The 21,743-nt window shown below is 33.4% G+C and overlaps 6 protein-coding genes across 10 annotated transcripts; all 6 read left to right on the top strand.

Moving 5' to 3' along the window:
• Positions 1 to 489: 489 nt before the first annotated feature.
• LOC114184765 (MLO-like protein 6) lies at positions 490 to 5,252 on the top strand. Of its 2 annotated transcripts, none has more exons than XM_085672977.1 (15): positions 490 to 738; positions 835 to 892; positions 971 to 1,185; positions 2,492 to 2,608; positions 2,663 to 2,757; positions 2,969 to 3,062; positions 3,169 to 3,243; positions 3,436 to 3,530; positions 3,620 to 3,669; positions 3,767 to 3,807; positions 3,899 to 4,072; positions 4,186 to 4,221; positions 4,297 to 4,364; positions 4,457 to 4,517; positions 4,596 to 5,252. In XM_085672977.1, the coding sequence occupies exons 1-15, from the start codon at positions 619 to 621 to the stop codon at positions 5,016 to 5,018; spliced, it is 1,722 nt and encodes a 573-aa protein (XP_085529103.1). In that variant the 5' UTR covers positions 490 to 618; the 3' UTR covers positions 5,019 to 5,252. The 2 variants fall into 2 exon arrangements, with proteins under 2 accessions (XP_085529103.1, XP_027927877.2); XM_028072076.2 differs by having other exon boundaries at positions 492 to 738; positions 2,697 to 2,757; positions 2,974 to 3,062.
• A 1,981-nt stretch (positions 5,253 to 7,233) lies between these two features.
• LOC146886533 (uncharacterized) lies at positions 7,234 to 8,335 on the top strand. The gene is made up of 2 exons (XM_085673494.1): positions 7,234 to 7,301; positions 7,699 to 8,335. The coding sequence occupies exons 1-2, from the start codon at positions 7,234 to 7,236 to the stop codon at positions 8,333 to 8,335; spliced, it is 705 nt and encodes a 234-aa protein (XP_085529620.1).
• Positions 8,336 to 8,485: 150 nt separating this feature from the next.
• On the top strand, positions 8,486 to 10,176 carry LOC146886532 (uncharacterized). Its single transcript, XM_085673493.1, has 5 exons — positions 8,486 to 8,820; positions 8,905 to 9,031; positions 9,112 to 9,390; positions 9,479 to 9,580; positions 9,661 to 10,176. Exons 1-5 carry the CDS (start codon positions 8,486 to 8,488, stop codon positions 10,174 to 10,176), a joined length of 1,359 nt encoding a protein of 452 aa, XP_085529619.1.
• Positions 10,177 to 12,191: 2,015 nt separating this feature from the next.
• Positions 12,192 to 16,679, top strand: LOC114185948 (MLO-like protein 6). The gene is made up of 15 exons (XM_028073924.2): positions 12,192 to 12,441; positions 12,524 to 12,581; positions 12,692 to 12,918; positions 13,792 to 13,908; positions 14,021 to 14,081; positions 14,285 to 14,373; positions 14,561 to 14,635; positions 14,791 to 14,885; positions 14,983 to 15,032; positions 15,135 to 15,175; positions 15,279 to 15,452; positions 15,563 to 15,598; positions 15,759 to 15,826; positions 15,911 to 15,971; positions 16,069 to 16,679. Exons 1-15 carry the CDS (start codon positions 12,331 to 12,333, stop codon positions 16,450 to 16,452), a joined length of 1,647 nt encoding a protein of 548 aa, XP_027929725.1. The 5' UTR covers positions 12,192 to 12,330; the 3' UTR covers positions 16,453 to 16,679.
• An 885-nt stretch (positions 16,680 to 17,564) lies between these two features.
• On the top strand, positions 17,565 to 18,170 carry LOC114183244 (uncharacterized). Its single transcript, XM_028070181.2, has one exon. It carries the CDS (start codon positions 17,683 to 17,685, stop codon positions 17,995 to 17,997), a length of 315 nt encoding a protein of 104 aa, XP_027925982.1. The 5' UTR covers positions 17,565 to 17,682; the 3' UTR covers positions 17,998 to 18,170.
• Positions 18,171 to 18,432: 262 nt separating this feature from the next.
• LOC114183243 (syntaxin-71-like) lies at positions 18,433 to 21,481 on the top strand. Of its 4 annotated transcripts, XM_028070180.2 has the most exons (9): positions 18,433 to 19,088; positions 19,173 to 19,298; positions 20,002 to 20,161; positions 20,254 to 20,339; positions 20,446 to 20,514; positions 20,616 to 20,660; positions 20,750 to 20,812; positions 20,904 to 20,980; positions 21,102 to 21,481. In XM_028070180.2, exons 1-9 carry the CDS (start codon positions 18,933 to 18,935, stop codon positions 21,112 to 21,114), a joined length of 795 nt encoding a protein of 264 aa, XP_027925981.1. In that variant the 5' UTR covers positions 18,433 to 18,932; the 3' UTR covers positions 21,115 to 21,481. The 4 variants fall into 4 exon arrangements, with proteins under 4 accessions (XP_027925981.1, XP_027925980.1, XP_085528972.1 ...); XM_028070179.2 differs by having other exon boundaries at positions 18,433 to 19,298; XM_085672846.1 differs by lacking the exon at positions 21,102 to 21,481 and having other exon boundaries at positions 20,904 to 20,984.
• The last annotated feature ends 262 nt before the right edge of the window (positions 21,482 to 21,743 follow it).

Here is a 21,743-nt window from a genome sequence, read left to right as displayed (position 1 = left end):
AATTAACTGAGGAATTCCAAATGAAGTTTGGATCTGCGAATGGAAAATTGACGAAGCATTGGTCCAAAACATATACCTCTCATTTCAAGGATTCATGCAGTAACCAACTTCCCACGTCACCATTCTAGTAATTTAATACCTACGCACACAACTTGTACGTAGACTTCAGCTACTACCATTTTGGATTTCAATATCCAAATTAATGCTAATATCTTATCGTTGATACGAAAATTTCATTATCATGTATTTTCTAATTTATTCATAATTAAAAGTAGAATTTTAAACTTAATTTAACTAACTTTACAAAATCAATTTCCAATATTATATTTGCATTTCTCTATCTATTATAATTTTTTTCTAATCTCTAATAAATTTGAAATCTCGAATAAAATTTTGAATGATGACACGTTAATATAAGTGAACTTATATCTCACATAGAAGTAAAAATGTATTAACAGTTGACAAGAAATGGATTTTAATACGAAGTTGGAGAATTTCAGCAATTGAAGGGAATTTTGAATGGATTAAAGTAATGGTACCTATTTATACACCTACAAGCGACAAGAATAAGAACAAATAATAAGAAAAAAAAAGAAAGAAAGTAGGAACTTGAGAAGCATGGCAGGAAGTGGAGGAAGGAATTTAGACGAAACACCTACCTGGGCGGTGGCCACCGTTTGCTTTGTTTTGCTCTCGGTATCTATAATCATCGAATACATCTTCAATCTAATAGGAAAGGTATATATATATTCATATTATTAGTTACATATGTGTAAGTATTTTATTTTGTTATGAACCCTAATACACTGTGTATGTGTATGTTGATACGAGAAGTGGTTGAAGCAGAAACACAAGAGAGCTCTGTACGAGTCACTTGAAAAGATCAAATCAGGTTTGAGGCAGTCTGAACCGTTGAATTAACTTGTTTGAGTGAGAAAGAAACTAAAAGTTAGATTGCATGAATATGCAGAGCTTATGTTATTAGGGTTCATATCGTTGCTGCTAACGGTAGGGCAAAGTCTGATATCGAGGATATGCATATCAGAAAAGGTTGCAGGGACGTTTCACCCTTGCACTCACACAAGAGGGAAGAAAAAAGACCCTCCGCCGTTAGAAGACGACGATTACCACAATAACCGCCACATTTTAGCGTCGGTACCATCGGACGACAACTGTGCCGCCCAGGTATTTATGTATGTAGGGTTAGATCCTCTCTCCAGGCATACATATATTTTTTTAATACACTTCTGTTATGCGTTAAATTTATTCAATATTATAATTTATTGACAGAAATATTCATCTCCTTATATTTCCTTACAAAGAAAACATGAATGTACATGTTTATGATAAGGGACTTGTTAGCCAAAAAATTTCAACCAAACAAAGGAACGGACACTGTTCTTTGCCGCAAACACAGGGTTAGAAATATCCACCATTAATTATTAATTAATTACCTTATATTTATATTTAGTTTGAAGAAAATCCACTATGTGATCAATCCCTCCTCAAAAAAGAAGAAAAAAATTAACTACTTTCATTCATTTCATATATATGGGTAGTGATTTTTGCTTCATTTAAAAATTTGACTTTTTAAGTTTAACAAGGAATGAGTAAGGAATATATTTCACTTGAGATTATCTTTTTCCAACCTGATTAATAAGACTTTAGTTATATATATATATATATATATATATAATGTAATATGGTAATATTTACATATTTCTATAACTAAATCCAATAATACAAAATATTAAATTCGAAATCCAATAATACAAAATATTAAATTCGAATAATATATATATATATATATATATATATATATATGTTTAATAATATTTTTAACTCCTAATTTATAAGAATGATTCGATTTTTCTTCTATTTATCTTTTACTCAATTTGATTTTATATTTTTTTTAAATATTCAATATGGTTCTTTTTTGTTAACTAAATATTTATGTCATTTAAAAAATATAAATTGATATATACTAATACAGTCTGTCACTCCTTTTACGTATTTATTGTTTACAAGTAAAATGAGAAGAAAGATATTAGCTTTGAAAGACCATATTGATTAAAAAATAAATGAAGGGAAGATATATATCGAATGCACCATTACAAATATAAGAAAAAGAATGGTATTAAACTATATATATATATATATAATGTTTTAGAAATTTATCCATTAAATAAAAAAATTTATTATTAATCACAATACTTTTAAAGAATATAAAACACTAGACCAACTGAAGCAACTCGAAGCACCACCCAATCTATTCTCTAAAATATATTAAATCTAATTTCAAAACTCAACTTTCTGTCAAAATCAACCCTTTATAAGCACATCCCAAAAATCTAAGTATACGTATGAAAACCAGGGCAAGACATAATGCAAATAATAACTATACTTGAATTGCTTAATTTATTTATCTCTAGAAATTCTAGTTTAGGTTAGGGGTCCTAACTAATGTGTTTTTTATTGCAAAACTGCATAGGGTAAAGTCCCATTTGTCTCATCGGGAGCCATTCATCAACTTCATATATTTATCTTCGTGCTGGCTGTTTTTCACGTCCTTTACTGCATTCTCACTCTGGCTCTGGGTAGGGCAAAGGTAATAACCAACAAAATATCTATTTATATTCTTTATCAACTTATATTATCTCAGTTGTTATGTTCTTCAATTCAAACTCCATATATAGATGAGAAGGTGGAAACGATGGGAAGTAGAAACCAAGACAGCAGAGTATCAATTTTCACACGGTTCGTCCTCTGCATAATTCAAATGCATTTTCAATATTAGTTTGAGAAAAATGTAACTGTGAATAAAATTAATGGTCTTTTTAGTGATACGAGTAAAAGTTGTTTAGAAAATTCTTTAACAACCAAACAAGTTTTCAATGAAATATTTGTAATTTAGACAAGCCAGAAATGGTCACAATTATAAGTGCAATATTTGTGTGTTGTTATTTAGCGCAGATCCCCAACGATTCAGATTTGCAAGAGAGACATCGTTTGGAAGAAGACACCTTAGTTTCTGGACCCAAAATGTTGTCCTGGTTTGGATAGTAAGTATACCATTATGACCCTGACCATTGACCAATGTTGTCCTTATGTTGGAGCAGAAGTTTCTAATTCCACCACACCTTTTGCAAATCAAATGTTTCTGTGCAGGTTTGTTTCTTCAGGCAGTTCGTACGCTCAGTTCCTAAAGTTGATTACTTGACCTTGAGGCATGGATTTATGATGGTAATCACATCACCAACATAAGTATATTGCAGCAAACATTAAATTACAAACTTAACTTGAATCTTATTTAACTCTTGTATGAAATCTATTGGACTAAAATTTTGAAAAATATGAACCAGAACGATCCAAACGAAGTTGGTATAAACTCTCTGAACTTGTCTTCTTAATGAAACATAACTTGAATTTCCTTAGGCGCATTTGGGGCCTCACAGTCACCAGAAATTCGACTTTCGGAAATATATCAAAAGATCTTTGGAAGAGGACTTCAAAGTGGTCGTCGAAATCAGGTTTTACCATCTCTGTGTCCTTATTCTTGTTCTATATTTTTAGAATTTTCAAGTGCCATACATAAGCATGCTTTCTTTCAAATTTTTAGTCCTCCAATCTGGTTCATCACAGTGCTTTTTCTCCTGTTTAATACTCACGGTGAGTGAACTAATACATCGCATAATTCACTAAGCTGAATCAATCATTTTATTGATCATTATTATGTGTCCACGCACTCATTTGTATATATGTTCAGGCTGGTACTCTTATCTGTGGCTGCCATTTGCTCCTTTGATTGTAAGCACATGCAAATTAAGCCTCAGCTTAATCAATAATAATGATATTTTATTCTTTGTATTCATAATTAACGTGGTGAAAATGCACGTAGATTGTTCTATTGGTGGGAATGAAGCTGCAAGTGATAATAACGAAGATGGGTCAAAGAATTCAAGAACGTGGAGAGGTTGTAAGGGGAATGCCACTGGTGCAACCAGGGGATCACCTCTTCTGGTTTAACAAACCTCGTCTTATTCTATACCTCATCAATTTTGTGCTCTTTCAGGTATGTTCAACAATAGCATCAAGTATTTGTCAAAATGAAACTTCTTAATGAATTAGAGACTAATAATCCAAGTTTTACATGTTTCTTTTCTGGCGTGATGATCATTGGAACAGAACGCTTTTCAGCTTGCATTCTTTTCATGGGCTGCGGTAAGAAAAGCTAAATAAATGAAGTTATCTGAATTCTGCTCACATTTTTATCTTGTTTTCTTCTATGTTTTTCAGCTTCAATTTATGATGAAGTCCTGTTTCCATTCCCAAAAGCAGGACGTGGTGATCAGAATCTCAATGGGGTGTGTCCAATTTAGCAACTCATTCAAAAACTTTGTTCTGCAAATAATATTCTCACGTTTATTGTATAAAATTGACACGGATGGTGTTGCAGGATCTTCGTTCAATTCCTTTGCAGCTACGTTACTCTTCCTCTTTATGCTCTCGTGACGCAGGTAGTTTAATGATTATTGTGTTTATAAAATTTTACGTTGTAGTGATCAGAGTGATTATAATTTGTAAGAGTTGAACAGATGGGTTCAACGATGAAGGCAACGATTTTCAACGAAAGAGTAGCGATGGCTCTGAGAAATTGGCACCACACAGCGAAGAAGAACGTAAAAGAGAAGCGTGGATTACGATCGCAGAGTCCATTTTCAACGAGACCTTCAACACCGAAGCATCCTAAGTCTCAGGGTAATCTGCTGAGACGGTACCACAGTGAAATGGTGACTTATCCATCTTCTCCGATAAGGTTGGATTTTGAGGCACATCTTCCTTATGGGATCCATTCACCCCCTTCCTCCAAGGTTAATGCTGCAGCTACTTCTTCCATTGAACAGCAGGAAATGGAGATGGAGATGGAAATTGACATGGATCAGGTCTCAGATCTTAATCAAAACCAGATTGATATTGATATTGAAGACAAGAAAGATTTTTCTTTCGATAAAAGATGACAACAATTTTTATTAGATGCCAATACGACAAAGGTGATCATGATTTTAGTAGCATTTCATCTTTGTATAACTCCAAGGAAGCAAAACGTGGGGGTTAATATATTGTTTTGTTTTATGCGTTTTTTTTTTTCTTATAAAACATTTCTTTCTTGGTTATGTATCCCTTCATTGAAAGGTAAATTAGTTAGTTATTTTTTTTTTTTTTTTTGAAAATGCCACGTTTCTTAATGCAAATTTTCCATCTATATGTTTTAGCTTCTAAAAGACCTATCACAATATATCACAATATTTAAATTATATTTGATCTCAATTTTTAAATGATATGTCATTATTAAGTATTTGGAATAAATCTTCTATCAAGGTATAAGGATAACGAATGTTTTTCTATGAAACCACTATTTCATACTCGTAATTAAGACCAATGCTGAATTCCTTTGAGAGGATAAACTATTCAAAGGGATTGTGAGGCACGGATCCACGAGTGCCTATTCATATGCTATCATGCGATTGGAGGGTGACAGAAGGAACAAATTTGCAAGATGATGAGTTTTTCCAATCTTGATTGCGGGGTGATTTGGGAATGAATCTTTGCTTTTACAATTATACCTATATTAGTGTTTACATGATTATAGGTCGGAAGAACCGATTCCATGTTACATGATTTTATATATATATATATATATATATATATATATATATATATATATATATATATATATTTTTTTTTTGCTAGAAATTTAAGTGTGGGTCTAAGTCTCACATTAAGTAAATATGAGAAAATTGAGCATCATATAACAATGAAGACCCATAAACTAAGCTTTAAGGCTTTGGGTTGACAGTGGTGTCAATTCCTTATGTGTGAGTTAGACTCATGTCTTATTAATATTGTACCTCCTTGGTGATCATCTCTCAAAAGACCCAACATATAAGGTCAAAATAGTAATTTTAATTAATTTATTAAAACTTTTTTATCTATCATATAAGTTAATCTCTAAATATTTTTAAAAACTTCACTCCTAAATCTACTCACTTTCACCTTCAAATCCCTTAAAAAAAGCAACTCAAACTTTACCTCCAAATCTATACAAATTCATTCATTCACTCTCTAAAATCCATCATCTCAAAGGAAGGTTAATCTTTGAAACCATTTTTTCATTTCCTTGGAGAACGAGAATTTGTCTTCAGAACCTCATTTTCGTCCATGTTAATATTCCGACCTTTAAGTCTGTTGAGATAGTATCATTGAGATCAATCATCACATTCAAGATGTTGTTAGGTTTCTGTACACCAAATTCATTCACATTTAATCAAGACCTATGATAGTTCAAATATATATATTCTTCCTTTAATCCTTCAATGCTTCTTTTGAGTACAAAATTGGGATAGAATTCCGAAATTTAAAAAGGATAATATTTTGAACTGAGTGATTGATTATAATAATCTCAACTAACTTAAGGTCGAAATTGTTAGGAATCCAAGTGTGAGTCTAAGTCCCACATTGACCGAATTGAGAAAGTAGAGCACCATATAAGGATCAAAGCCCATAAACCCATTGCCTTAAGATTTTGGGTTGAGAGTGGTATCACTGCCTTATGTGGTTGGGTTCAGGTCTCATTGGTGTGTTGTATCTCCCTAGTGAAACCCCCTCCGTAATCCTAACAAGTGGTATCAAAGCCGATGGTTGAAACCGACTCAGACGAGTGTCCCACATTGGCTAGAAATGAAAAAGTGGAGCACTATATAAGAATATAAAGACCCATAAACCCATTGCCTTAAGGTTTTGGGTTGAGAGTGGTGTCAATGCCTTATGTGGTTAGGCTCAGGTCTCATTGATGTGTTGTATCTCCCCAGTGAAACCCCCTTTGTAAACCTAACAAGTGGACATTGACCGCTTTAAGGTTTTGGGTTGAGAGTGGTGGTTTTGGGTTGAGAGTGGTGTCAGTGCCTTATATGGTTTGGCTCAGGTCTCATTGGTGTTGTATCTCCCCTATGAAACCCCCTCTTTAAAAACCTAACAGAAACTCATATTCGTAGTAAAGTATATCGATGAAATTTAGTAAATTCAAAAATTTATTAATATATATAATATTTTTAAATAATGTAGGTGTGCGACAATACCTCATAACTAATATTTTTTAAATAGTGAAATTGATAATATATTTAATAAAAAGAATAAGAATAAAAATATTTTCGAAAATGAAAATCGGAGGTAACCATGGTTCAAAACCTCATAAAAGTTTATTCATACAATCTAGATGGGAATTTTGTTTGGCAGGCACAAAGGTCAGTCAACTAAGTGGCAGCATTTATTTATATAAGCCTTATACACAAAGTTACCCTCCAATCAAGTCATTATCTAGATTTTAGTTTTTAATGTTCATGAATACTTATTTGATCAGTTCTATGCCTTTTTTTTTTCTTTTTAATTTGAGCAAGTGGGTTTATAACTTATACTGCACCTAGTTGCATTTTAACGCACTTTCTTTCCTTGCTAAATTAATTCCACGAAATTCCGAAAGAAAAAAATATAACCAAAAAGAGTTAAAAAGGGTAACCTATTCGTGAATTAATTCAAATTCAACTTATCACAAAGAAGAGTTGTAGCCACTTCTTGACATTATAGCGTTAATGCGTAGCCGTAGGTATCATTATTTTTAATTTAGACCATAGTGTCCTGAAGGTTCCTAGAGTCAGATTTCTATGGATTATTGTCTAATATCATTCAATTGGAGTATACTGGCATGCCAATCATGAAATTGGTTCTTTTTGAATGTGAATGGTTTGATAATACTCTTAATGTAGGAACCAAAGTAGATAATAAGTATGGAATCGTTCAAGTGAACCAATCAAGGAGATATAATAAAGCATATGATCCATTCATATTTGCACAACAGGCAGAGCAAGTTTATTACACATCATATCCAGAGGGGCACCAAGGTTGGTTAGGTGTAATCAAGACAAAAGCTCGCAGTAGAATCTCTGATAATATAGTAAGTCAGGTTGAGCATGAGACTCCATACCAAGATGATGAGCTAATACAACTCCAAGTAGTGCTACATGTAGATCCAGACGTCATTTATGATTCTCTTGCTCATGTTGACAGCGAAGGAGAAGAAATAGATATGCAATTTCTGAATCAAACAAACATGGATGAAGAATATGAGGATGAATACATTTCGAGCGAGGGTGACATGGATAGTGATTTTGATGAAACAGATACCTCTTCGGTAATTCATGCATTACAATTAATTGCATATCTCGTGTTACTTATCTTTTACATTAATATGTTTGTTATTTCTAATAATTGTAGTGAATGAGAGGCAAAATATCTGACACGTTTGGGTGTAGAAAACACAACCAGGTTTGAGTCTTTTCATTATAATTAACTTATTTTGTTTACTAACAATTCATTGTTCCACTTTGTTTAATTTCTTACATGTTGTATATGTAATAAGTTCCACTTGCAGATGACTCAAAGGGGTAGAAGTGGTGGTCGTAGACCACCCAATCGTGGTGGACGAGGTGTTCGTGTTGATGATAGGGCTTCACCTAACACCAACTCTCCCACTTCATCTGTTCATCCAACCACCATGGAGTCTAGACGTCCTATATGTGAAGGACCATCACTTCCTATAGTTGAGGAAGAACATGCTGAACATTTAATAGAAGAGTCCATTCCTACTAGCTTTTTTGTAGAGACCACACTGAATCAACCTTTGCCAATACATGATTCACTTACACCCGAGTGTGAATCTGGCAATGTGTTTGATCATAGGCCTTGGCTTCATGCAGATAAAGGAGAGTAAGTATATTTTAATTTCATTCTGGAATTTCTTCAATGTATCAATATTTACATATATTATTTTGACAATATGTTTGAACACAGATTTATTCCAGCAAATGGCCCATCTACTATAATCTCACGGATCTTCAAAAAAAAATTTGATGAACCAAATCCCAGTTGGAAGAAGGTTCGAATTGAGCTTAGAGATAGATGGTTTGGAGAATTTAAGGCGAGTTGAATTATGATTACATTTGAAATGTTATTTTTATTATTCAATTATGTGTGTTTGCTAACTGATTTTTCATGCAGAAAGAATATAGGTGGGATCCAGAACAAGAGAAAGCTATAAGATCTGTTTTTGAAATGAAAGGCTCACGTATTTTAAAAAATGCAATGAACAAAGTTAGGAATGGTCAGGATAAGGGGACTTGGATTCCACCAAGTGTTCGAGCAGCCTTGGATCTTCATTGGAGTTCAACAAAATTCCAAGACAAGAGTGTCACAGCCAAGGCAAATAGGGCTGTTCAGAAAGGAGTCACACCCTACTGTGGTGGTTCCATATCTACTGCAACTCATTTTGAGAAAATGGTACTTATTATATTTTTGTATAGTTAATTGAAATATAATATATTAGACTTAAGATGCTAAATTTTTACTTGTGTTTAAATATATGTAGACTAGGCAACTTGAACGAGAACCAACTGCTTGGGAGATTGTAGAAAGAACAAAGAAACTAAAGACTGGAGAATGGGTCAATGACAAGACCCGTGACCTTGCAGTATGTTTAACATTTAATGTTATAATTTAGTGATTGTTGTGTGTTTCCTTCTTTAGAATAGTTTATGTTATTATTTTCAGGAAAAATATAAGCAGCGCCGAGAAGAAGTCCAACAAGAACACATGCATGAAGGCTCATCTTCACAAAACTCTCATGTTCCCTCTATTGATGACAATGAAATATACTTTAGTGTTGTTGGAGGTGAAAGTAAGAAAGGGAATGTGTATGGACTTGGTACATTAAGCAAAAAGTTTTATAGTTCTGCAGGTGCTCACTCTTCTACTAGCCAAGCTCCAGTAGTACATCAAATAGAAGAAATGCGTGACACTATTCAAAAGTTGAATGCTGAACTTATGGCAAAGAATGCCAAGGAGAAGACACTTGAAGAAAAGGTTGAACACTTGCTGAAAAATCATGCCGAGCAGAGTGAACGTATGCATGAACAAAATGAACGTATGCGCCAACAAGATGAACAAATGAAACTTATTTTGCAACATATTCATTTGAAGAATGTTGTGCCAGGTCCTACTGATCCTCCTAATATTGGAGAGGATAGAGTAGACCATATCAGTGATAGTAGACCAGGCGATCATTAGTTTCATGTTTAGTTATTTGGTGTGTTTCAATGTTGCACACTTTCAAACTTTTTTTGTTCTGTTCTTTTGGATCATGTTATATATTTATCACTTGTGATGTATGTACTACACTTTACTATATTATGTAATGTAGTTTGTTATTACTTAGCTAGATCAAATTTTATCATTCATAAACAGGTAAAAATATTGTTTTTAACCAGGTAAAAATTGTAAATAATATAAAAAAAATTTCATTTTTTTGCTAATCAGCGACCGATTTTATGGGTCGCTGTTAGTCTCCGAACTTTGCCACCAATTTAGCAACCAACAGATATTAGTCCCTGTTCACAAAATTTTTTGCCACCCTTTCAGCGACCAAAAAAATTTAATATTACTAAAACAATCATACTTTAGCGACCGATTTAATTGGTCGCTGTTTGTCTTATAACTTTGCCACCAATTTAGCGACCAAAAAAACATGTACATAAATATAATAATCATACTTTAGCAACCGAAATAGTTGGTCGCTAACTACCTACATTCTGCGACCAAACTAGCAACCGAATTTAATATCACTTATGGTTGCTAAATTGGTCTCTTATGCTTAGGAAAGTGACCAACTTTTAGGGACCAAATAGCGACCGATATTTCAGTAGCTATTTAGCGACTAAAAACAAATTGGTCGCTATTGTTTTTGCCACCAAGGTTTTTGTTACCCCATATATTCGGTCGTTAATTTAGTCGCAGATGATTTTAGCGACTGATTTATGTTATTTAGCGACCAAATTCAGTGGTCGCTAAAATACATTTTTTTTGTAGTGCCTACCCATATCATAAAAATTATATATTTGATATTTGGACTCTCATATTTATGATCTAAGTTAATATTAATATTATATTTGGTATATAGTCAAATTCTTTTAATTTACTGAAGTAAAAGTTAACTATGCATCACCGGAGGAAAAAAAAGTATACTGCATATGTCTTCACTTTATAAATGTGACATTGATTCAGTTTTTTTTTTTTTTTTAATTTATTTTCCTACACGATTCCTTATCCAGTTTCAAATATGGTAAGTCAGAGTTGGCAAACTAATTATAAGCAGTCACTGTCTTCAACCAAACTGTTTGTCCAATTACAAGACAAAAGGGACCAAATTGTAGTGTAAACCAGAAATTTTTATCAACCCAGAAATTACAGTGTAAACAAGACAATATCGTCAGGTTCTTGGGTTGAAACTTATATATTAGCTAGAAATAAAATTAATTAATAATATATAATATAACTATATTCAGAGTTTAGAAATTCATCATAATTTTATATTTAAAAAATTTAAAGAATCCTGCATCATCAGGATTCAGTGCATCTGATTGGAAGATTACGTGCGCTTGTCCACTCTGCACGTCATTCCAGTGATTTAATACACACAACATTTATTTAGTCTTATACTCACTTTTTTTTTCCCTTCTTCAAATATTACCACTAGTATTTATTACGGTCTACCATCAATCAAAATATATAGTACAGAATAAATAATATTTTAAATACCTTTTTAACCCCTTAATTTTGAAGTAACCAGTCTAATATAAAATATAATTTTTTTCCCATAATTTGAATAATATTTCTTTTAATTTCGCCTTTTAAACCTTGTTAAAAATGTTGTTTAGATAAGTAATAAACACATGTTATTTATATAATAAAATTTCAATTTTTTTTAGGATATTAATTCGTTTTGGTCAAGTTTTGTGAGTCATCATGACCATAATTTGATGATATGACTTCTCTGATCTTTATTTTCTTAAAAAATATATATATAGAGTAAAATAAGCAACAAATTAAGTAACAAAAAGTCTCTCTCTCTACAAAATTAAGCACGTCAAATCATCAATCAGAACAGTCCATATAATAGTATTGGTTTGATAAAAATCTAAATTTATGCGATTTTAAAGATAATTAACTACTATAAAAATGAATAAAGTTATCATGTATACAATTTATTATAAAAGGACAATTTTCTAACGTTGTGATAACCTTCACCACACTACACAACTAACTAGGACATAGATTTTATTTTCGTTCAAAATCGGGGAGCTAGCTAAGTTTGTACTTGGCACTCATAATCTGCAATCTATTTATATAGATTGAAAGGAATTAAGAAGGCAATAAGCGAAGAAGATGGAAGGAAGAAGCTTGGAGGAAACTCCGACCTGGGCGGTGGCCGTTGTTTGCTTCGTTTTGCTCTCTGTATCTATCATCATCGAATACATCTTCAACCTAATAGGAAAGGTTATCTATATTTCATATCTGTAACTGTTTAATCTTAATTATGAATACTGTAATAATCGCTGCACCGTGTATCTTGGAGCAGTGGTTGAAGAAGAAGCACAAAAGAGCGCTGCATGAGTCACTTGAAAAGATCAAATCAGGTGTGTGTGTGTGTGTGTGTGTGTGAATCTGAACCTTTCGAGTTTCGTGTGTGAGGGATTAGTTGAAGCTTGATTAATGAGTATTGAGTTGGATTTTTGATTGGATTCAGAACTTATGTTATTGGGGTTCATATCGCTGCTTCTAACGGTGGGACAAAGTGTAATATCGAGGATATGTATATCAGAAAAGGTTGCTGCCACATTCCACCCCTGCACCCACCAAAGAGACCACAAAACCGATGCCCGGAGATTATTCTCGGACCTTTTCGCTTCCGATCATCACCAAAATCAACGCCGTCTTTTGGCTGCCGGAGGAACTGACAAGTGTGCGGCACAGGTATATATATATATCTTACTGTGTCAGATTTTAAGAAATTATATAACTTCAAAGTATTAGTGCTGCTGTCAAATTTTAAGAAAGGATTTTTTTTTTTTTTTTACACCAGAACTTAAAAATCTATTTTTAAAAGTGTGTTTTGATCATTAAAAGGTTAAGCTTTATATTTATAAAAAAATTAAAAGATAAAATAATATATGTTCAAGTGTGTTTCAAAATTTGTTGGTATACCTTTAAAAATTATAACTTCAAAGTATCATAGTGCTCTTATATTTTTAAGAATAACAGACGTAGGTAAAGATATAAAAAGGGATTTTATTTAGGAATGAAATCGTTTTTTTTAATCTGTCAGCATTTTCTTAAATGATATTTAATTTGACTGCGATGTTGACTTCTTCATATTCGATTAAATGTCCGCGGTCATGGAAGATTTCCATGAGCATTTTTCTTTGTCGTGAAACTAGAAATTTCCAGCACTAATAATGTTTTGACTTTTTGTACCATTTTATTTTATTTTTGGTTTAATAAAAATCACCGTGTTCTTGAATCCTAAAGGAACTCTTCAGAACAAGAAAAATAAAATCTATCCTAGAAATCTATGAATATTGTTAAACTTTTATCTTCAACAAGAAATATTGAAAAAGAATAAAAATACTGTATTTGCACTAATTTATGATTCTCCATAAGAAAATACAAAAAAGATTTGTTATTAATGATTGAATTCTTATAAAAAATACGAATCTACTTTTAGTCTAAAATTTAAAACAATAATTTCGTAGATTTTTCATTCTTATACTTGACGTAAGATTTTAAAATCATATTTCAATTCCTAATCTAAATTTAAAATATAATGTGTTTTATATTGTGAAATAGGGTAAAGTCCCATTTGTCTCATCAGAGGGCATTCATCAACTTCATATATTCATCTTCGTGCTGGCTGTTTTTCACGTCCTTTACTGCATTCTCACTCTGGCTCTGGGTAGGGCAAAGGTAACCAATAAAATATCTATATTAATTAAGAAAACATGTATGTTTGATTCTTTTACAACGTTTATAACTCTTGGCTCTGATTTACTCATTTTGTCGAATAAATCAATAATAGATGAGAAGGTGGAAACGATGGGAAGAGGAAACAAAAACAGCACAGTATCAATTTTCACACGGTTTGTCTCTGCACACTATACTCTTCAAAGTTCAAAACATTTAAGAATTAGGTTAAAAATTTGGTTGATTAAATCCTCACTTTATTATATATGTCTTCTAAGTCTTAACTACCATTAATGAGTAATAAAGATATTTTAATTAAAGTATAACCGTTAAAAGTAGTGCATAAACTCACATTTTGTCTGTTGTTTTTACTGTACAGATCCAGAACGGTTTAGATTTGCAAGAGAAACATCGTTTGGAAGAAGACACTTGAGTTTCTGGACTCAACATACTATCCTTGTTTGGATTGTAAGTCATTTCAAGCTTGTGTTTCTTCTTTTTTTCCAAGTTCATGTATACATAAAAGAGTATCAATCTCAAAGATTGCATATTAGAGCTTATATATGAAATGTCGTGATCATTTTTTCATTGTAGCGAGCTTTTTTTATCACACATCCTCAGCTATTTGTTTTCTTTACCTTATTGCTATGTACAGGTTTGTTTCTTCAGGCAGTTCGTACGCTCAGTTCCTAAAGTTGATTACTTGACCTTGAGGCATGGATTTATGATGGTAATCACATCACACTCCTTTACTAATTTCACCAACTACAATTAGTCTCTAATGAAAAAAATCCCTATAACTTATGAGAAACATAACAAAATTGCAAACTTAACATGAAACATATGAAATGTGTTCTTAATGAAATATAACTTGAATTTCTTTAGGCACATTTGGGGCCTCAAAGTCGCCATAAATTCGATTTTCGGCAATATATCAAAAGAAGTTTGGAAGAAGACTTCAAAGTGGTGGTTGAAATCAGGTTTTGTGCTTGTCTCTTTCTCTCTTCTGAATTACTTATCGCAAAAGTAGTAAAATTATTGTATAATTAATTAACTCCTCTCTTTCTAATATTTCAGTCCTCCAATCTGGTTCATCACAGTGCTTTTTCTCCTGTTTCACACCCATGGTACTTCTTATAATAACTCACCAAGCTTAATAATTTCTTATGATATATGAAGGTAAGTACATAACTTACGTTTCCTTACATAATTTTTGTATATGATATCAGGCTGGTACTCTTATCTGTGGCTTCCATTTGCTCCTTTGATTGTAAGCACATGCAAATTAAACGTTAATTAAGCCTTAGCTTAATCAATAATTAACAATATTTTACTTTTTGTAATCATAATTAACGTGGTGAAAATGCATGCAGATTGTTCTATTAGTGGGAACTAAGCTGCAAGTGATAATAACGAAGATGGGTCAAAGAATTCAAGAACGTGGAGAGGTTGTAAAGGGCGTGCCACTGGTTCAACCTGGGGATGATCTCTTCTGGTTTAACAAACCTCGACTCATTCTCTACCTCGTCAATTTCGTGCTCTTTCAGGTTTCAATGCGTACACCATTTGTTCAAAGCATCAACATCAATCAAATGAAACATTCTTAATTAATCCAAAGTCTTCTATGTCTCTTTTTCTTGCATGTTCATCGGAATAGAACTCTTTCCAACTCGCCTACTTTTCATGGACTGCGGTTAGTCGTGCTTCTTTTTTTCTACATACCAATGAAAACGAAAATTTTCCACACTAAGATACATAACATAACATATCTAACGTTGCTATTTATATTCTTGATGAATAGCACTGTCGTGTTTTTCACTTACTTATATGAATTATGGAACTTTCTTTTTCAGCTTCAGTTTGGGATGAAATCTTGTTTCCATTCGCAGACGGAGGATGTGGTGATCAAAATCTCAATGGGGTGAGAACACACTCATGCTAATTAAAACTTTGCAAATATTAATCTTAAGTTAATCGAATAAAATTAACGTGGTTGATGTGGCAGGGTTTTCGTTCAATTCCTCTGCAGCTACGTTACTCTTCCTCTCTATGCCCTCGTCACACAGGTAGTTTAGTTTAGTTTGTGTTTAACGTTTCTAATTTAGGGTTTCTGAAAGAGGATTAAGGAATGAATAAAAATTGATTGGTGATGTGTTGGAACAGATGGGTTCAACCATGAAATCAACCATATTCAACGAACGAGTAGCCATGGCTCTGAGGAATTGGCACCACGGAGCCAAGAAACACGTAAAGCAACAGAACCGTAGATCACAGACGCAAACCCCATTGTCAGGGCCCACAACCCCCGATCATTCTGTGTCTCAGGCCCATCTCTTACGCCGTTGGCACAGTGAAACGGACACCTATCCCACTAACTCTGAGGCCCAGCATCCCTATGAGATCGATTTAGGCCCATCATCTAAGGTGCATCATCAGGAAATGGAAATGGATCAGTTGGATCATGGCCCACCAGAAAATGTCAATGACCGGAGTCAACACGAGATTAATATTGAACATAGCAAGGAGTTTTCATTTGATAATAAATGATTAAAATTTTACATAGCACTTAGATTTTATGGTGCGTGAGTTTTAAACTCTTGTATAAAATGTGAAAAAACTCAAAATAACACAAGAGAGGTTGTAATAATGATCTTTTATGTATAGTTTTATAGACATAGTTGTAGGAATTCCTCCGGTTGAATTTCAATGGACAAAGCTTTTCGCAAGAATTTATAGAGACAAAATAAATAAGAAGGAAAAAAGATTTTTTTTTCTAGAAATTTGTCCATAGAGATTTTTTTTTAGATATATATTTTTTAGATTTATGTATCAGCTAGTTCTAACTTATGAAAAAACTCATCTTTTAAGTTTTGCTTCCTACTTTTGTAATTTAAAAAAAAAAAAAAATTCTCTTTTAAAATTTTGATGGAAAAAATTGTCTAAACTTGTTTAGGTTATTTAATGTATGAGTTTCATATTTGACATATATGTTATTTATCCTTATAGTTTTCCACTGAATTAGATACTGATGTCATTCACAATAAAAAAAATGCTTAATATGCATTTATTTACTATAAATAATATAAAAATTCATTGTGCAAAGAAGGTAATTCTTGATCAAGATTGAGTTATATTTAAATCACTTCATTGTGATGACTTTATTAAAACAAATATTCACTGGAATTTAAATATTTTAATATATCCATTTTTAAAACGTATCAATGATTATTTTAAATAAACTTAGTTTAAGATATACATAATTTAAAATATAAGTAAATATAAGTTATAAGATTACTTCATTGTAAATATCTAATTAATCTACCATTTTCAAGAAAAGGGTAAAACATAAAATAATTAAATCATTGAAATTAATGAAATATATTCTTTTAATATTTTTAAATAGAATAAATCTATGAAGAATTATTCGCGGAGATCCAAATCAAGTTTATGGGGGCCGATCAACTACCAAATCTACCCGATTTAATAATTTCTTAATCCAACTCTTTCGTGTTTTAAAATAAAAATAGTTCATTAATACACGCATAAAACAAAATAATTAAGATAATAGTGTGTAATTTATTCTATTTATCTTGTTACAAATAAAGACTAAATTTCTTATCAAAACTAAGATGAAATGATTATGAAAAAGATCCCAATTTTTATGACGCCCTTTTAATTTTACTATTGTAACCCTAATTCTTTCTTTCCTTTTCTTCTCTCCTCAAATTCCACTTCTCCCAATTTCTCTGTTTCCTTCTTCATCCTTGTGTTTGCGACATGGCCAGAGGTTCCTCTCAGTCTCAGTCCTCCACTTCAACGACCGCCACCCGACCAGGAATCGCGGCTCCCCGCGGTTCCGCTGCTGCCACCGCCGGCATGCGCCGTCGCCGCCTTGCTGGTGGAAACAGCTCCACCAGCGCCAGTGTCGGCGGCGGTGGAGGCGGCAACATGCTGAGGTTCTACACGGACGACGCTCCCGGGCTGAAGATTTCACCGACGGTGGTGCTGGTGATGAGCCTCTGCTTCATCGGCTTCGTCACCGCCCTCCACGTCTTCGGCAAACTCTACCGCTCCAAATCTGGCGGCGCTTGATCTTACGATCCTCTCTCGGATCTGTGGGTCTGATCCACGCCCTGGCTGCTTTAATTTCGGCTTTTTATTCACATTTTCAATTTCAGTATTTTGTTCTTGTGAAGTCAAATGTGCCCTTAAACTTCGATCTATGTTGTTTCTTTTTTTGATCATATATATCAATTAGTTTGCTATGTTTTTTTTTTTCCTAGTCTGAAATCGAATTGAGATATTTTCCTGCAGGAATGGTTTCAGAACACACCGTTAAACTGAATCTCAATTGAGGGACTTTGAAATTAAACTAGGTTTTTTGGTGAAGAAATCCACATTTAGAAAGACATGTATTTGATGTTTGTCATAGAGTTACACGCGGATAGAGATCTTTTTGCGGTTGGTTTCCAGAAGACTCAATCTAACTCAACACAATGAAAGATGTTTTTTTCTTAATCGGAGTGAAACTCGGTAGTTTTTCTAATATTAAATATTATAGTATATTTTAAAATAATTATTAGAAAAATCTAAAGTTAATCTAATCTGAAATTTATTAAAAGAAATGGTTTAGTTTCTAAAATTATTACAAAATTACTTCCTATTATAGGATAACAAAATAACCTTCATATATACATTATTTTGCTTGGTAAAATTTATAAAAAAAGGAAGATAAATTAACTAACTTTATTAATAATAAGGTAACGGTAACTATAATGAGGTAAGAGAAAGGAATATGCATGCATTGACATTGGTAATGTGTGGAGAAGGGTTGTGGCAGCGAATTGTGCGTTGAACGGCTGGTTTGCGTTAGCGTTTGAGATGGAAGAGTGGAGAGTAACCAAAAAGAAGAACTTCAACAACTTTCTCTCTCCCCCATGGTGTCACGCTATCCATTGCCATTCCTTATTTTGCAGAGTTTCCCCCACACAGAATCAACCTGAGGAGAATCCACAACAGCGGCAACAATGTCCGTCATCGACATTCTCTTCCGCGTCGATTCCATTTGTCACAAATATGACAAATACGACATCGACAAGCAGCGCGAGCAAAACGCCTATGGCGACGACGCCTTTGCTCGTCTCTATGCAGCCGTCGAATCCAGCATTCAGACGGCTCTCAACGTTCCCTTCTCTTCCCTTCCCTTTTCTTTTTCTTCTTCTTCTCTTTGCTTTTCTTCGAAATTCACCCTCTTTGCTTCAATGCAGAAATCGGAGGCTGCTTCCACGGAGTCCAACAGGGCTGTTTCTGCGGCTTTGAATGCGGAGGTTCGTCGGACCAAGGGCAGACTCATGGACGAGATTCCAAGACTGCGCAAATTGGTGAATAAGAAGGTCCACCAACCTTCTTTCACAATCTGTTCATCAGCTCTAACGTTTCTCTTTTTTGTTTCTTCACCTTTTTTGCCGTATTAAGTGCAGTTTTATTAGCATTTAATGTATGCTAAAACAAAGGACTTGTTTTTCTATCAGACGGAAAATTAATTCCAACTGATCATGGTTTAAACAAAAATACCATATTGACATTTTTTTTTATGGCCTTAGAAGGAATGGCCAATGTGGTGGGAGATTTGAGTAGTTTCATAAAAATCCCCGTTTAGTTATTGTACACCAAATAGAGAAAAAGGAATGACTTGTTACGCAAGTTACATAAAAGTATTCAGAAGGATGAGATGCAGATCATTCTGGTAATGAATTTGAATTATTTGTCTGGTTGAACAAGCTTAAGAAATAAGTTCCACTCTTTTGAGTTTTGCTTTCACTAGAGTCCCTTTGTCACTGGTTGAGGGTTGGCTAAATCAAGATATTGTCTTTCTGAAATCTTTCAAATGTGCTTAATGGTCCACCTTCTATTGGTATATACGTTTCAGCGAGAAATCGATGAATGAAAATAAAATAACTGCTATTCAAATCTATTTTCAGAAGAGGGAAGATATGCTTCAATTTGCTTTGTGTCTTGGGTCTATGCTATCTTCAAGTAGTAATAATGGAAGCAAGGGTTTGGTTGCATTTAAAAATCTAATGCTAACATTAACAGGTTAAAGGTCTCACAAAAGAGGATATGGCCGTTCGTCAGGATCTTGTTCTGGCATTGCCCGAGAGAATCCAAGCAATACCTGATGGTATTTCTGGTGCTTCTATTCAAACTGCAGCATGGGGTGCTGACTCAACTCAGCCCTATGTCAAGTTTGACTCAGGTGATCGGCATTACTAGTATTGAATGCATTTACCATCATCAGCATCTGAATTCATTGTTAATTATGATCGCCTCTTTCATTCCTAACCTCAGAAGGACAACTTGATGATGAATATTTCCAACAAAGTGAAGAATCCAGTCAGTTCCGACAAGAGTATGAAATGCGCAGGAAGAAACAGGTATGCAAGATTTCTTCAGTATTCCAATTACCTTGTTGTAGTCTTTTTATGGTATTTGCCACAGATTGATCTATAGTCTTGATGAGTCAAATTTTTATTTGTACAGGATGAAGGACTTGATATCATATCGGAGGGATTGGATACCTTGAAGGATCTGGCCCAAGATATGAATGAGGTTTGTTCTGTTATGCATCTTTCTCTGTTTGAGTTTTGTTGAAAGATGTCGGCTTTTTAAGAGGGTAATCTTTTTCTCATATTTCCCCCAACTATGTTCAGGAATTGGATCGGCAAGTTCCACTAATGGACGAAATTGACAAAAAGGTATCTGTTCAGATAGATAGACAGATAGGTAGTTTTCACAGAATAATATTGTCATGAATGCATATGAAGTGCGTGATCTGATTACACAGGTGGATAAGACAACAAACGAACTGAGGAACACTAACGTGAAGCTGAAGAAAACTCTCAACGATGTAATTGACATGATTAATTGCACTCTGCTTTCTGTGAAAACTTTCAAATTGCAAGTTTCAACTGAATTGCAATTTTTTGTTTCCTCTCCAGATAAGGTCTAGTCGAAACTTCATCATCGACATCATTCTACTCTGTGTTCTTCTTGGAATCGTTATGTATTTATACAAGTAAGCTGCGATTGTGTTCATCATAACCGAAACTAGCAAGAGTGCTTCTTAATTTATTTATTTATGCTAATTCTGTATTCCCTCATCTCCTGGCTAACACAGTATCTTCTCTTTATTTCAGTGCTCTGAGGTGACTTGATTTTGAATCATTTCCCTTATTGTACTGGTATCCGGTTGTAACATGGTATTACATCCTTGCGCTATCTGAGGGCTGTCACTGTAAATTTCCAACACTACATCACGGTTCAGCTGCTGGAGAATGGCAACATATACTTTACCAATGTGCTTTGTAACTCCTTGATGTATTAATGGCCACTTTAATATATCATCGCTCTATTTCATGAGTCTGGCCTACTATTTCTCTTGGCATGTAAGTCTCTGCATACTAAGTTAGAAGATTGATGTTTGGGGCACACCAGTCTTCTAACACCATTCTTACATAACCTCTCACAAAAACAACTTTTATTATTAAATATGATCTCAATTACCATTTATGTTAAATCAGTGACCGAAACAAATGGTGCAAAGTGAACTGCAAAATTTTCTTAATGCATACGATCATTTACGTGAAGATCACGATGATTTATGCTGGTTCATAAAAAAAATAAAATTGATTATAATAATTAAATTAATTTTGAGTGGTAAAAATTAAAGTTCAAATGAAAAGTTATAAAAATTGGAATTTTGTAAAATTTGACCTTTATAGTAAAACATACAAAAGCCAAAATTAAAAGTGGTGTGAGAAATGATACAAGTCATTTAG

This window comes from Vigna unguiculata, chromosome 5 (genome assembly GCF_037176805.1).
Source record: "Vigna unguiculata cultivar grain cowpea cultivar isolate G323 ecotype 2 chromosome 5, ASM3717680v1, whole genome shotgun sequence".
Taxonomy (NCBI): Eukaryota; Viridiplantae; Streptophyta; class Magnoliopsida; order Fabales; family Fabaceae; genus Vigna; species Vigna unguiculata.
Note: the sequence above shows the minus strand (reverse complement) of the source record. Positions and strands in the feature narration are given on the sequence as shown.

What these genes read in the sequence shown, in the direction of transcription:
- LOC146886533 (XM_085673494.1), top strand. Translation starts at nt 7,234, where the DNA reads ATGGTTCAAAACCTCATAAAAGTTTATTCATACAATCTAGATGGGAAT. An exon ending in TTTGTTTGGCAGGCACAAAG is followed by an intron (nt 7,302 to 7,698) that starts GTCAGTCAACTA and finishes AGTGTCCTGAAG; the next exon opens with GTTCCTAGAGTCAGATTTCT.
- LOC114185948 (XM_028073924.2), top strand. Translation starts at nt 12,331, where the DNA reads ATGGAAGGAAGAAGCTTGGAGGAAACTCCGACCTGGGCGGTGGCCGTT. An exon ending in ACTTGAAAAGATCAAATCAG is followed by an intron (nt 12,582 to 12,691) that starts GTGTGTGTGTGT and finishes GATTGGATTCAG; the next exon opens with AACTTATGTTATTGGGGTTC. An exon ending in TCAATTTCGTGCTCTTTCAG is followed by an intron (nt 15,453 to 15,562) that starts GTTTCAATGCGT and finishes TCATCGGAATAG; the next exon opens with AACTCTTTCCAACTCGCCTA.
- LOC146886532 (XM_085673493.1), top strand. Translation starts at nt 8,486, where the DNA reads ATGACTCAAAGGGGTAGAAGTGGTGGTCGTAGACCACCCAATCGTGGT. An exon ending in CTTCATGCAGATAAAGGAGA is followed by an intron (nt 8,821 to 8,904) that starts GTAAGTATATTT and finishes GTTTGAACACAG; the next exon opens with ATTTATTCCAGCAAATGGCC. An exon ending in ACAAGACCCGTGACCTTGCA is followed by an intron (nt 9,581 to 9,660) that starts GTATGTTTAACA and finishes TATTATTTTCAG; the next exon opens with GAAAAATATAAGCAGCGCCG.
- LOC114183243 (XM_028070179.2), top strand. Translation starts at nt 18,933, where the DNA reads ATGTCCGTCATCGACATTCTCTTCCGCGTCGATTCCATTTGTCACAAA. An exon ending in CTATGTCAAGTTTGACTCAG is followed by an intron (nt 20,162 to 20,253) that starts GTGATCGGCATT and finishes TCCTAACCTCAG; the next exon opens with AAGGACAACTTGATGATGAA. An exon ending in TGGCCCAAGATATGAATGAG is followed by an intron (nt 20,515 to 20,615) that starts GTTTGTTCTGTT and finishes AACTATGTTCAG; the next exon opens with GAATTGGATCGGCAAGTTCC.
- LOC114184765 (XM_085672977.1), top strand. Translation starts at nt 619, where the DNA reads ATGGCAGGAAGTGGAGGAAGGAATTTAGACGAAACACCTACCTGGGCG. An exon ending in ACGACAACTGTGCCGCCCAG is followed by an intron (nt 1,186 to 2,491) that starts GTATTTATGTAT and finishes AAAACTGCATAG; the next exon opens with GGTAAAGTCCCATTTGTCTC. An exon ending in TGAGGCATGGATTTATGATG is followed by an intron (nt 3,244 to 3,435) that starts GTAATCACATCA and finishes GAATTTCCTTAG; the next exon opens with GCGCATTTGGGGCCTCACAG.
- LOC114183244 (XM_028070181.2), top strand. Translation starts at nt 17,683, where the DNA reads ATGGCCAGAGGTTCCTCTCAGTCTCAGTCCTCCACTTCAACGACCGCC.